The sequence below is a fragment of the Chelon labrosus genome, assembly GCF_963514085.1.
Source record: "Chelon labrosus genome assembly, chromosome: 1".
Lineage (NCBI taxonomy): Eukaryota > Metazoa > Chordata > Actinopteri > Mugiliformes > Mugilidae > Chelon > Chelon labrosus.
Window position 1 is genome coordinate 32,218,119 of NC_140337.1, and position 15,104 is coordinate 32,233,222.

Below are 15,104 nucleotides of genomic sequence, written 5' to 3' on the forward strand. Positions count from 1 at the left end.
TTAGTCATCTCTTTGACGCCACATACAAAGATGGTGGACCGCAAGAGAAAGAGGGCTCTGCTGATTCATCTGGTAGGCTAGTTCATATTTCTTTCTAGACAGTAAATGTACTTTCAGTCAAAGGGATTAGGAACTGTGTGTTTAAACGTTTAATCACATTTCTGTGACAAGGTATGATGAAGTAGCATAAGAGCTAGGCAACGCTAGCGAAATCTTACCAAGAATGTTTGTCTCAATTCTAGTCAAAACAATCTCTTTACATTTAAAATGAGACACATCACCTTAGTTACAAAAAGTTACTTGTTTTGAGACATTTTTCATTTGTTTCAAGTGAATATTTACTTTTTATTTTAAGGGTTAAGAGATAGTTTTGGCTTGAAACAAGAGAAGTATTCTTGGTAAGATTTTGAGTTTTTGCAGTGAACCTGTTTATTTAACATGTTTTACTGTGACTTCATGAAGTCATGTCACCAACATTCAACCAGGTAGAAAAGTTGGTGACCCCACAGTCCATGACCTTTGGGCTCTCCAGTACTTGGCAGATGGTTGAATCCAGTACAAGTTGGATTTTGAGTCTGACTGGGTGGACTTGCCTCAGTGACTCAGCATTCCCAAAGAACTATTCCACTGGGTCCCACTCTGTCCTGCCCAACTGCCAATTACTCTCAGGAACCAGTACTATGACAACCTAGCTCATCAATAGACAGTGTGAAAACGAGTTCACACAGCACCTGAGTGGGACTTTGGTTAAGGTTAAGAAACAACATGGTTAAGGTTACACATTTAAAACAACCTGGTTAAGGTTAGACAAGTAAAACAACTTTGGTTATAGTATCTTTGTATTTATATGTAAGAGAAAAGCTGCCTAAGTCAATTTTAGTTGTTAAGTAATCAATGTTGTGTCTCATTTTTTTGCAAACTTGTTCACACATCTGGTTGAACTTACTCTTACATTATCAATGAAAAATACCAATGTGCTAGCTAAAAACTGTGTTTTTTCTTGTTTTCCGAAAATGTTCAATTATGCTATTAGGCTAACGATATTGAGAGTGGTTATGTGTGTGTTTGTCTTACTCCTCCTCATTGTTGTTGCTGTTGTTGACGTTGAACAGAACCCCTGGTCCTGATCCATTAGTGTCTCTGAAACAAAAAACAGAACAGCAACCTTTGACTTTTACTCACACTTAATAAGAAATACTTAAGAGCCTTAAACGTCGAGCCACCTGAGCACTGGACACTCCCTGAGGACCCCTGAAACCTCGACCATAAGAACTTCTTCATGAGAAATTTATCCCCTTGTGAATTTCATTTGGAGAACAATACTCCCACAGTCTACTCATTATTTTCATGTTTGAGTGTTCTTTCTTGTGGGCTCTTACCTGCTGCCCGCCTCAACTTCATCTGGCTCCTCCTCCATGTCTTGTAGGACGATGGTGGGGGGACTTAATGGAGCTACTTTAGCCATGAAGATATTGGCCTTCTGGCCAGCTGTTGTGAGAAAGAGAACAGAGACTCTGTGTGTTGGAGAGCTGAGCAAGTTTACAGCGCCTACAAACGTTTTCCTGCTTTAATTTGTTTTATAAAGTGGATTATGGTCTGGAAGGTCCAGCCACTGGTTAATCAGTATTCTTGCACCACCCATTACACCGTGAAGACAAAAGAACACTCCAGGCAACTTAGAGAAGAGGTTATTGAAAAAGTATGTCACAGGATAGATATGAACTGAGAGACAGTGCAAAAAAAGACTAGTGATGGAGGATACCAAGACATCAAGGACTACTCTGAATGAGCTTAGAGAAGGAGGACACCAATACACCTAGGACTACTCTGAAGGAGACTAGTGAAGGAGGACACCAAGACACCTAGGACTACTCTGAAGGAGACTAGTGAAGGAGGACACCAAGACACCTAGGACTACTCTGAAGGAGACTAGTGAAGGAGGACACCAAGACACAGAGGACGACTCTGAAGGAGACTAGTGAAGGAGGACACCAAGACACCTATGACCACTCTGAGGGAAGTCAAAGCTTCAGCAGACGAGATTGGAGAGACTCTGAATATAATAAATAACTGTTGCACAGGTTCTTGACAAGTCAGAACGTTATGTAAAGTGAAAAAGAGAAATTAAATCTTCACTAGATTTTGATCAAAGACAAGTGAAGGGTTATTTGGTCTGATGAGACCAAAACGGAGCCCTCAGACAAGATGCTATGTCCGGGGAACGCTAAACCCTGCATATCACCCCAAACTATGAAGCAAGGTAGTGGCAGCATCATGCTGTGGAGATCCTTCTTGGTAGCCTGGTCGTTACCGTCCTACGTTTCCGCCCAAAATTTGATTTCGGTCTGGCACGGAGTCTGGCCAAATTGCACTTCTGCGGTTTGCGTGTAACCGCGCCAATCAGCGAACAGTTGAGTGATGACGCGGAACTCGCATGCCGAGTTGCTTGTAGTCCAGCGAAGCTTGTAGTTCAACAGCATAGCAGCAATGGCGACGGAGGAAGAGATGCTAGAAGCCATCCGCGAAGTTGTCTCAACTCTGGAGAGCATCACGGAATTAAAACCAGAACAAGAGGCTTGTCTTGTCAATTTTATAAATGGCAAGGACGTCGTAGCTCTCCTTCCAACTGGCTTTGGGAAAAGTTTGATTTATTTAACTGGAAGCGGAAGTGGTAAGTGTAAGTATACGTCATTACCAAACGTTGCTGATTGGTTAAGGGAACTCCAATGATTTTAAACCTCAAAATAAGCATCCGCCCATTATGGAGACAGATTCTATTGCATTGGGCCAGACTAACGTGCAGACCAAAATCAAATTTAGGGCGGAAACGTAGGATGGTAACGACCAGGCTACCTTCTTGGCAGCAGGGCTTGGATTTCTTGAGAAGGTAGATGGTAAAAAATACAACAAAATATAGGAGGACAATCTAGGAGGACAATAAGGATTTGGGAGAAGATTTATTTTCCAGCAGGACAAACCTACACAGAGATGGTTTAAAGACAAAAAGGTGAATGTTTTGCAGTGGTCGAGGCAAAGCCCAGACCTCCATCCAACAGAGAATCTGTGGCTGGACTTGAAAGGTGCTACCTAGGCCTGATCCTCAATAACCTGACAGAGCTCGAGCAGTTGTAAATTAAAAATTGAATAAAACTGTCCAGATGCTCCAGCCTGACTGAGAAGCAGCTAAATCTTTATGCAATCACATGATATATTTTTGACATTTCTTAGTAGGAACCCATCTTCACGTTGACATCTAAGGCGGTTGATACCATTTATAGACATATTCTTTTGCAGCTTATTTACCACCTGAAGAATTTGTCACCAACTGTGAATACACAGATTTTCCTCATTACAGCTCAGTACTGATGTTCAGCATTATTAAATGACCTCTTAGACATTAATGAGGTCAGTATAGTTGCAGCGTTACCAAGAGGTGAGACGTAAAGGTTCGCTGCTGTTGTTGTAAGACTTTTTCTTCATAGCAGAGACACAATTTGCTAATTTTTTTAATAAAGTGCAACATCTACATCGGACAGAATTCAGCTATGCAGATATGTACCCGTATTGAATATGTCTCTTATTATTTGCAGCGCTCGGCCCTCACTCCGTTATCTCCTTACTCACCCGTCAGCAGATTATCCGTCAGCCTCGGTTATGTGGCCTAGATCCACCGACTGCCAGCCAAACTCATCACTGAGGAAACTGAGGAGAGACCCTCCCCGCACACACACACACACTCATAAAGTGGACCCTTTAAATCCTCTACAGTTTGGAGCCCAAAGAGAAAAAGAGGAGAAAACGGAGGGATGGGATGAGCGAAGGACCGGAGGGTTTGGACGTCCGGCAGAAGAGTCTCCTCTGTCACCCTGACAGGGATAAAGAGATTATAGGAGGGATGATACTGTATGTCTCACACACACTTGTACTCCACTCAGGTCTAATTCACTTGAGAACAAAGTTGAAACCACTGAAAATACGTCTCTTTTGATGGATTTGATTATTTTTTTTATATAAGTGAAAAACTAGAAAAGGTCCCACGTGTCTCAAGATGAGACTCAAAGAGATTAACGAACAGTTGTTGATGAATGGAGCTGCACATAAAGGAGACAAAGGGACAAATGGGAAGGAGAAGAATAAACAGAGTGATGAGGAAGTCGTGAAGAACAAAGGACAGAAAGAGAAACACACAGTGATGGAGGGAGGGAAGGACTGAATGTGAAAATGGAGACACAATGAAAAGTGAGGAGGAGCAGATTAAAAAGAGCCATGCTGATTTTCTCTGATCCTCCTGAGTCAGCAATGTAGCCCTGATAACACTCCACCACCAGAGCTGCAGCTTTGATTGGCTTATGAGGAATTAGGTGTGTGTGTGTGTGTGTGTGTGTGTGCGTGTGTGTGTGTGTGTTAACATGCCACGACCAAATTAAATTCACCGTATTACTTTTACAGTTGTGGTAACGAGCTAACTGCTAACATCTTCATGCTAACATGCTATATAAATATTGAATAGTTAGAGCAATCTATTTATTTACTCGTTATATGCAGTAACTAGTTGAAAGTTCAATAATTTATCACGTTGTTGGCTGTTAAATGAATAAAATACACTGAATAAAATAATATTTTATCTGTTTGGTGAAATGTTTATGTCTAAAATCTGAACCTCTTTAGGCCCAAGGGTGTTGGGAAGAGAGTCTCAGGATAAATCAGGACTAGCTCCAGAACTAGGTCCATGTTAATGACCCTGGTCTCTGTAGACCCTGCTCTTTATGACCCTGATCACTATGAACCCTGGTGTCTGTGGACCCTGGTCTCTGTGGTCCCTGGTCTCTATGGGCCCTGGTCTCTATGGGTCCTGGTCACTATAGAGCTATAGACCCTGGTCTCCATGACCCTGGTCTCCATGACCCTGGTCTCCATGACCCTGGTCATTATGAATCCTGGTCTTTGTGGACCCTGGTCACTATGACCCTGGTCTCTATGGCCACTGGTCTCTGTGGACCCTGGTCTCTGTGGATCCCGGTCTCTATGAACCCTGGTCTCTATGGGCCCTGGTTACTATAGAACTATAGACCCTGGTCTCTATGAACCCTGGTCTCTATGGACTCTGGTCACTATAGAACTATAGACACTGGTCTCTATGGACCCTGGTCTCTATGAACCCTGGTCTCTATGAACCCTGGTCTCTGTGGGCCCTGGTCTCTATGGGCCCTGGTCACTATAGAACTATAGACCCTGGTCTCTATGGACTCTGGTCTCTATGAACCCGGTCTCTATGAATCCTGGTCTTTGTGGACCCTGGTCGCTATGACCCTGGTCTCTATGGCCACTGGTCTCTGTGGACCCTGGTCTCTGTGGATCCCGGTCTCTATGAACCGTGGTCTCTATGGACCCTGGTCTCTATGGGCCCTGGTTACTATAGAACTATAGACCCTGGTCTCTATGGACTCTGGTCTCTATGAACCTGGTCTCTATGGCCACTGGTCTCTATGACCACTGGTCTCTGTGGGCCCTGGTCTCTATGGGCCCTGGTCACTATAGAACTATAGACCCTGGTCTCTATGGACTCTGGTCACTATAGAACTATAGACACTGGTCTCTATGAACCCTGGTCACTATAGAACTATAGACCCTGGTCTCTATGGACTCTGGTCACTATAGAACTATAGACACTGGTCTCTATGAACCCTGGTCACTATAGAACTATAGACCCTGGTCACTACGGACCCTGGTCTCTACAGACCCTGGTCACTATGAACCTGGTCTCTGTGGCCCCTGGTCTCTATGGGCCCTGGTCACTATAGAACTATAGACCCTGGTCTCTACAGACCCTGGTCACTATGAACCTGGTCTCTATGGCCACTGGTCTCTATGACCACTGGTCTCTGTGGACCCTGGTCTCTGTGGACCCTGGTCTCTATGAACCCTGGTCTCTATGGGCCCTGGTCACTAAAGAACTATAGACCCTGGTCTCTATGGACCCTGGTCTCTATGAACCCTGGTCTCTATGTGCCCTGGTCACTATAGAACTATAGACCCTGGTCTCTATGGACCCTGGTCTCTATGAACCCTGGTCTCTATGGGCCCTGGTCACTATAGAACTATTGACCCTGGTATCTATGGTCCCTGGTCTCTGTGAACCCTGGTCTATGGGCCCTGGTCACTATAGAACTATAGACCCTGGTCTCTATGGACCCTGGTCTCTATGAACCCTGGTCTCTATGGGCCCTGGTCACTATAGAACTATTGACCCTGGTATCTATGGTCCCTGGTCTCTGTGAACCCTGGTCTATGGGCCCTGGTCACTATAGAACTATAGACCCTGGTCTCTATGGACCCTGGTCTCTTTGAACCCTGGTCTCTATGGGCCCTGGTCACTATAGAACTATAGACCCTGGTCTCTATGGACCCTGGTCTCTATGGATCCTGGTCTCTATGGGCCCTGGTCTCTGTGGACCCTGGTCTCTGTTGACCCTGGTCTCTATGAACCCTGGTCTCTATGGACCCTGGTCTCTATGAACCCTGGTCTCTATGGGCCCTGGTGTCTGTGGACCCTGGTCTCTATGGACCCTGGTTACTATAGAACTATAGACCCTGGTCACTATGAACCTGGTCTCTATGAACCCTGCTCACTATGGACCCTCCATTTGGACATTTGGAGAACCAAAGAACCCAAAGTGTTCCACATTACGTTTTTACCTCTTGAAAGGGAATCTGGCTACAAATCTATCTCCTTGAGGACATGAGTCACCAAAGCATGTCACAGATCAGAGCAAAGCTAACTATACATACCACATGGGTGAACTGTGTTTGCTCTCTGTAGTACAATCATTATCCCACTAGATGGAGGTAAAGGACCGTAGGTGAAGTTTAGGCCGAGGGATCAGACTCTGTCAAGCAAGTCATTATGTGTTGTTGATGGAGCATTGTTTGGGAGAATCAGTTGTATTTTACGCAAATCGTTTTTGTATTTGATGAAATGTTGAGAGATAAAAAGAACCTCTGACATGCCTCTGGTGAAATTCAAAGTCTGGCTTCATGCTTTCTCTGTTAGGTGAGGCCAGCTGGTTAGCTGCAGCTATTGTGATGATCTGATATGAATGGGAAGAAAAAGTAGCTTTTCCTGTTTAAAGTGACACCAGCATGGTAGAGGGAAGCAGAGAGGATTGTGGACCTGCTAACAGGTAGCTGGAATTAAACCCATTTGGTGGTAAGTTCATTAAGTAAATATCTGACTGCTCTGAAAATAACGGCCAGATTAATCAACTGAAAGAAAAAGTCGTTTGTAGCAGCCCCACCTCATTTAAAACAATACATCTGATAGACATTAGGAGACATTAGGAGTGCAGAGGAGTCCTTCCAATCTCTGAACAGGAATGGACATCATTTATACCAACAGGGTGAGTTATAGAGACAGAATCAGTTATTGAGAAACTGACAAAGATGATAACCAAGACTTCCTCTCATTCCTGTTCATCAGGAAACATCATTTAAACATTCCTTTCTATATGAACGCTGCTTAGATCCCATCCAATGCTCCCATGTCCAGCCAGTATCATTCATTCATTGCGGCATAAGACTTAAAGTGGAAATGAAGCAATGAGAACTGTGATCATTTTTTGGTTGCTTTTTCATTTTTGGAAATACATGGATTTTCATTAAAGCTGAAATTCAAGTAATTTAACTGGAAAATGACATGTAGATAACGACTTTCGCCACTAGGGCGCGGCCATGTTTTAAAAACATACGTCATCAGAATGGTTAGCGTTTGTTTTAGCCATTAGCTTCCTACTAGCTTTGTCGCTAACTGTCAAATAAACATGGCTGTTCAAACGAATTCTATCGGGTAAAAGAGAGCGGTAAATTAGTTCATTTTCACGTTATTCCAGTCAAAAAGCCTAAACTGCTCCAAAGATGGTTAGCTGCACTGAAACTGAAACGCCTCCGTCACGTTTATTTATATAGCACACTTAAACGCAATGTAATTGACCCAAGGTGCTCACAGAAATAAAATATATACAGTAATAAAAACAAAAATATAAATGACAAAAAATAAAATAAATAAAACATAAAAGGACAGAGAGTATGTAGCGACCACTTTATAGAGTCTGATTACGTCGAAGAGGGAGCTTTTGATGAAGATGGGAGATTTGTTCGCCGTCCCACCAATCGCCTGAAGCCAGATGCTGTGCCAACAATTTTTAATTTTAGTGGCTATAGTGCTGGAGACACGGACAGACCTGTCAAATCGGACCCGTCAGGCGCTGCTATGCGCAGAGACAGAGCGCAGAAACGAGCTTGCTCGGCAGAGGAACGAGAGGATCTGTGGGGGGGCACTAAAACTCCCACTGCTCTAACAGGCTCAAAAGCATAGGCAATTGGATCCTGCCCTCATTGGTGGGTCTATCCCATTCGTCCATAACCATTTTGTTTTCCATTTGAGGCAGTAAGCTAAGTGTGAGGCTACGACAGCCGCTATGTAAACAACATAGAGTGTGGCACCAACCATTCTCGTGACGTCATCATTTTCGGAAAACAAAGATGGCGACGCACAGGCTGAATTAATGCAACTTGTTTGTGCTTTTTTCTGAATAACGGGTCATATTTCCGACTTTATTTGTATTTATGGTATATTTAAATATTTAACTAGTGCTATAGACATCTGTTTTATTTGACTGCTTCATTTCCACTTTAAACATGACATATAAAGGGGTCTGACTTCACAACTTCCAGCATATAAACTGAAAATTCAAGAAGAAACAAAGCCCCTATGGTTTCAAATCAAAAATTCCTCAGTTGGTTCAAAATGTTCTACTACTCAGTCTTTGTCTCCTTTGCCGTTTGCTCTTTTAATTGAACAACTGCTCCAACAATCTCATATTAATCAGAGAATTAAGTCATCTCACTTCATGATGCTGCTGTACTTTGACTTCAGTACCATAAAACTTATACTAGGAACAAAGTATCACAGTCATGTGATTCAGGTACATCAACGTAAGGACTGGACTACTTGTTCCACCACTTTTACTTGGTTTAATGCTGAATTAATGTAATGTTCTTGGTCATATTTCTGCTTTGTTCTTCTTCTTGTCCCACCAGAGAGCAGATCACTGACATTAACCTCTTCACAGTAAACAGGAAGTGATGAAGCTCAGAAAGAAGCCAAACTCAGGTTTGTTTTGACCCTCATCCTTTATTTGTGTTTTTTTGGTCTTTTTGAAGAAACAGTGAGAGAATAAAAGAGACGCAGTAGAGCAGCTGAACTGTCTCCACCAATCAACAGAACAATAGAAAGAAAGATAGCAGGTACGAGTTCAACTCTGGTGTCTTTTCTGAGAGGAAGGATTTTCTGAGAGCAGGGCTGCAGATTCAGGTCAACGTTGATGTTGCTGGACTTGACTGCAGCCTTTCATGCTGTTGCTCAGACTGCAGCTCTGGGAGGTTTTATCTTTGGTTGTATGGACCATCCTGACATTGAGCTGACATTGAAAGCTGGATGTCTGCAAACTCTCTGCAGGTAAATGTAACTCTGACCATCAGCACGCTCAGCTCCAGTCCTCTCTTGGTTCTGTCTGCAGGTGAACTCTTTGGTTCGGCTCTTAAATTAGATTAAAATCTGTCCAAGTGAGAGCTTCAGAGTCTTAAACCATCCTTCCTCTTCTTTAGATCACCGTCAAACCATCCACACTAAACCCTTCTACAAATCAAACTAGAAGGAAACTGGTCATGTTACTCCTCTTTTAAAGTTTAGCCTCGACTACCAGCTTGTTACACAACTGATTTTAAATGAACCCTTCACCTTTAAATCACTTTATGACCCCAGCCTGTATCTCCTCTAACCTCTGGTTTCTGGTCTAATTCTGGATCGTTTCACCTCAAACAGCCTGAGAAGTAAAGATGCCTCTTTGGTTGGAGGCCTCGTATGCAACCTGTGAGCAGACATTTCTGTGAATGAACGAGGTCACAAGGCTAACATGTGACCGCCTACAGGCCTCCTGGGAGGTCCTGCAGTGCCCCCAGGCATGCTGGGAGATGTAGTGATGAAGGACACAGTGGTTAGAGTTTCAGGGGTGTAGATGTTCCTCTGATAAATTCATTAGGTTATAATATAAATCAAATGGACCCTCCACCATGTTGATAGTAACAGAGAGAATATGTGTCAGAGATGACAGTTTGGTCCTGTCCTCACAATACTTCCACTAAGACAGCTGCTGGTTCCAGCTGCTGGTTCCAGCTGCTGGTTCCAGCCAAGACTGAGCTCATCCTTTCACACATCCAGGCTCTGGATCAGGACCAATCAAAAGTCGGGGATCATCGTAGAGGTCGGCAGCCTGTTGGTCAGTCCGAGTCACTGTGGAAACCACCTGAGAAGAGACCCAGACCAAACTGTGACTGCTGTCTCTTCTAAAAACTGTCCTCCTGTCCTCTCTGTCACTCTGTCCCTTTGGCTTCTCTTCGGCCAATCACCTGCCACGTCTCCCTCTTGTCATCATCAGTCTGAGAGGGTGGATCTTAGCCCTGATCCTGGACTGTCAGGCTACAGAGGGCCATGTAAGGAGGCCCACCCACTCAGCGGCTCATTAAATTCATCTCATGGAGAATGTTGGAAACACAAACTCGTCACATGGAAGGTAGTTAAACAGCTGACAGACTTTTAAGGTGGAACTGAGAATCATGATGTGCTTCAAGTCGATAGAACCCACTCCACATCAAACCACAGTCCAGTCTGAATCAGCTGTGATGCTGTATTATCTCGTCTATAGACACCGTCAGTGAGCTTTGACGCTCAGGTCCTCCTTCCCCTAGTGCCCGTGGTGCTCCTGCTGCCCTGAATTCAGGACCCGGGGTTTGCACCTCCACCAACTATCCCACCCAAGCTGCTCCCCACAGAGTCATCGTGCCCCTGGTACCCCAAGCTCAGCCTTTCATGTCCCTGTTCGTCCAGGCTTGGAGTCTCAATCCCCTGGTAGCCCAAGCTCCATGGTACGTTGTGGCAAGCTTTATTCTGTCTCTTTAACTTCACTGTTCTGCTTTAACGAGGTTTTAATGTCACTCAATCAACAGTCGTCTCAGTCTATATAACACACACGTTGTCTCAGACTCATGTACAACAGCAGAGTTTTACCTAATTAGTCCAGGCCATGCTGATCAAGGCTGCACCTTCACCTTCATATCTGGACCTGGCAGATCTGCGTCTCCGAGCGGCTCCGTTACAAACCTGGAAGTTAAAGACACAGAGATGAAGTCCAGAATATAGGAGACTTCAGAGGTGAGTGGTGTGTTTGGCAGCGAGGCGTACCGGAGCACAGCTGTTCTCCTGTTTCACACACAGCTGGAGGTTGCAGTGCAGGTAGACGTCACCAGAGTCCCCAGAGAACTGGAACAGGTTGAAGGAGAAGTAGTTGGAGGTTCCAAGGCCGTTTCCCTCCACACTGACCGTCTGGTCGGCGGGGTTGGCACAGCTGTTCACAAACAGGAAGACACACTCTTTCAGGAACCAGTCAGAGCCGTCAAACGTACCGTCTATCAACGAATCCCTGAGCAGCAGTGAGAGGCCGCCTCCTCTCAGCGTCTCACCCTTTAATGATCAGGTCGTATCTGTGAGTCGCGGTGGGCGACGGCCGGTCGGTTGCCCAGCAGGAGTCGGTCACCACGGCAACCATGTTTCCATCCAGCCCGTCCGTCGCCAGCTCCACCCAGATCTTCTGGTTCAGCAGAACTTCGGTGTTCGCCTCCACAGCTTGTGTGCGGCCGGCGTCGGTGAAGGCCGTCATGGTCAGAGAGTAATTCCAAGCTCCCGATGTGATCTGCTGGATCACAGAGCTGCACAGGACGTACACAGGTCATCTGTCTGCGAGTCACATCACACTTCTGACGGTAAACTGATTCAAACCAAAGCAACACACACCTGTCTCTGACTCTGAAGGCCATCGTCTTAATGTCCGGCTGAGTGTGGACGCAGGAGAAGTCAATGGAGAATTGGTCTTGGCGAGTGATGACGCCGGAGGAATCGTTCTGGGTCTTGATGGTGTTCTTGTAGATTATCTGGCTGTTGTTGGCCTGTAGGGTCACACATCCACATGTTGTTACTAAAGCAGATCCATCACGACTTTAGCTTTAGATGACCAACATGACGAGAAGCCACAGAGGGTAGAGCTGAAGAAAGATCTGAGACTAGAGGAGAGCCGGAGAAGCTCAGCAGAGTGCTGGGAGAGGTTAGTCTGTTTGTAGAGTAAAGAGGTGGAGGAGAGAACCCACCATGATCACCGTCCCACAGCTGTTGATGCCATCGAAGCTGAAGGTCACCATGTGGGTCTCCTCGTCCATCTGACCCACGCAGTCTGGGTCGTTGAGGTGTAACACAGAGTAGTCGATGCCTTTTTCCTCCAGGAGACAACCGACCAGAGTCAGGGAAGCAGAGTTCTGACCGCAGACCGCCGGATCACCTGATCGTCACAGATTGGGTCAGAGAAATCACAAGTTACAAGTTTCCCTCCAACCGTTCTCCCTGTTTTCACGTCACTGCCACAGCTGTCGTACCCAAAACATCTGTCGATCTGTACTTGGAGGCAAAAATGGCCCGACACAAGCAGCCAGATTCACCGCTGCTCGTCCTCTCACCGCAGAACTCATGAGCGCTGCAGGTCCTGTCCTGACAGAAGGCCTCAGGGGCAGCTACAGAGGGACAAACTGATATATTATTCTGTAAACAAGGGCTGAATTCTTTAAAAGAAGGTGGTGGAGAGTGTCAGGTCTTACGGCAGCCGGCCTTTGACCTCCAGCCGTCCAGTGTGCCGTCGCTGTACAGGCTGCAGGCTCTGGCGTAGGCCTCCAGGAACTGACAGTTGAGACCATCCAGAGCAGGATATGTGCACAAAGTGTCGATGCAGGCGGTTACGTAGGGCTCTGGGTCGATGCTACAGGTGGTGAAGGGCGCCTCCTTCAGGAGGTTACAGCTGTTTCACAGATGAAGAGAAAGAATCTGTGAACAGGTGTGTTCATCTTCCATCCCTTCTGAGATCACATGGCATTAATCATGTGACGTAACATGTAATAGAGCTCGGAGATCAAAGTATGACGCAGACAAACGTTTGCTGCCGTCTCACCGTTCAGTCGTCATGTTGCAGTTGATGGTACTGTCAGCAGTGTCAGGGTACTGCCTCTCACAGCTAGGGGGCGACACACAACACAAGGTTACCTGCTCTGGCTTGTTCATACCAACACACTCAGTATATCTGCAATCCATTCATCAAGCAGCGTTCAGGGGACACTGAGCTCATGATGACGTCTCACCTGGGGGAGCTGTAGTTAGAGAGACTCAGTCCACTCAAAGACACGTCGGAGTTTCCACAGAGGCCCTGAAGAGAAGATCCAGATGGACCTGGACGGGTTCAGGACAGAATGATCAGCATCAACGCTCAAACTGGAGGACACCACGTTAACAGCCCCATGCCCCAGAAGAGACATTTTATTTTCTGCACCTTCCACACGGATCTGTGCGGTGCTGCCGTCAAAGAAGACAGAAGTGGTGAAGTTGGACAGGGACACCTTGGCGGTGACTCCAGTTTGGTCCTTAGAGAGCTCCACACCATGAACCAGCTGAACCGAGCTGTTGAGGGTCAGCGTTGAGTCGTCCAGCTGCAGAGACAAAGTAAAGGAAGCGCTGAAACATCTCAAACTCACAACCAGGTTGTTTCCACAGCAACAAGTCCAGCAGCATCAGAAGAATACGTCCAATGTCTAAATGTATAAAGACGAGCGTATGAGGAGGACTCTGGACCAAGCTCCACTCTGACACATGGACGGCGGCTGCAGGTAGCTTACCCGGACTGTCCCGTCTTGTTCCAGGTGAATGTGGACGGCTGGGTCGTCCAGTCGCAGCGTCACTCTGTCCACAAAGCTCACATCTGTACGACGGCGTTCCCGGAAGGTGGCCAGCACGTCCAAGTCTGGGACAGACACCAGAGAGTACGCACACCGATCCTGGACGGAGTTAACTCGGCCGTGAACGTCGATGACGGTGGGGCCGGTCACAGTGCAGGTGGTGTCAAACACACAGCTGGTGGACGCAGAGAGGGACAGAGACAACATCATGAGCTGCTGCTGGGGGCCACGGCCACCAGGGGGCCCTCTGGTGTTCAACATGCTGGTTCCACAGGATGTTCTGGTGGAACCAGCTCCCAGTTTGGGTTCAGGAGGCAGACACTCTCTCTATTTTTAAGGTCAGGCTTAAGACTTTCCTTTTTGATCAAGCTTATAGTTTGGGCTGGACTAAACCATCCCTTAGTTATGCTGCTATAGGCCTAGGCTGCTGGGGGACAATGCACCAAACACATGTCCTCCTTCTTTCTTCTCTCTCCTCTCTCACATCCTCCACTTTCTTTTCTCTGGCACAGAGCTCTTGTCCTCTAATTTCCTATCTACTACTAGTCATGCTATTCTGTGCTATTACCATATAGAATGTTTACTGCTGTGTGTCCCTGTCAATCATCAGCCTTTCATCTGATACCAGATCACTCTTCACTGATCTCTTTGCTCCAGTCAGAGCTGCTTTGGAGCTGTGGTGACTTACAGCTGATGGAAACCCAACACGACACACCCAAAGAGACTGCAGCTCTCAGTGAAGCGCCCCTGAACAAATAAAGTTTAAAGATCCCTCATCTGGTCCCGGTTTCATCTCCGCTCCTTCCAGATACAAAGAGGTCATGTTTACGTGTTGTTGCCTTGACAACGGTCCATGGGACCACAGGTGGAGGTTTGGATGGCTCCGTCATCACAGGTGAGAGTGGTGCAGGTTTCTGGATCAAAGCTCACGTCACCTGCTTTATACAGAACACCTGAGAAGGAGCGAAGGTTTACGTCAGTTTAAAAACTCACACATCACTTTCTGGTTTATCAGCTGGAGGCAGAGACTCAACGATAATATTCACCTTTTACAGTCTTACTGAACATCAGAGTCAATGTCTGGAGCAAATGATCTACCAACCTGACTGTCTGCATCCACTGACGTCTAAGTATGCATATTTTAATTGGTTTTCTGCAGTGCGTGTATGAGTCAGCGTATGGACTGTAGAACCGTCGACCTTCACATCAACCACCTACACACA

The 15,104-nt window shown here is 46.0% G+C and overlaps 1 protein-coding gene across 1 annotated transcript; it reads right to left on the reverse strand.

Annotated features, from left to right (window-relative positions):
- Positions 1-1,070: 1,070 nt before the first annotated feature.
- LOC311492740 (pancreatic secretory granule membrane major glycoprotein GP2-like) lies at positions 1,071-14,193 on the reverse strand (the record flags this gene model as incomplete). Its single annotated transcript, XM_084551122.1, has 13 exons — positions 13,822-14,193; positions 13,479-13,635; positions 13,291-13,378; positions 13,104-13,166; positions 12,757-12,953; positions 12,538-12,672; positions 12,252-12,443; positions 11,906-12,086; positions 11,575-11,820; positions 11,297-11,459; positions 11,164-11,215; positions 1,380-1,488; positions 1,071-1,140 (listed from the first exon to the last, which is right to left on the reverse strand). Exons 1-13 carry the CDS (start codon positions 14,140-14,142, stop codon positions 1,071-1,073), a joined length of 1,974 nt encoding a protein of 657 aa, XP_084407248.1. The 5' UTR covers positions 14,143-14,193.
- Positions 14,194-15,104: the final 911 nt, after the last annotated feature.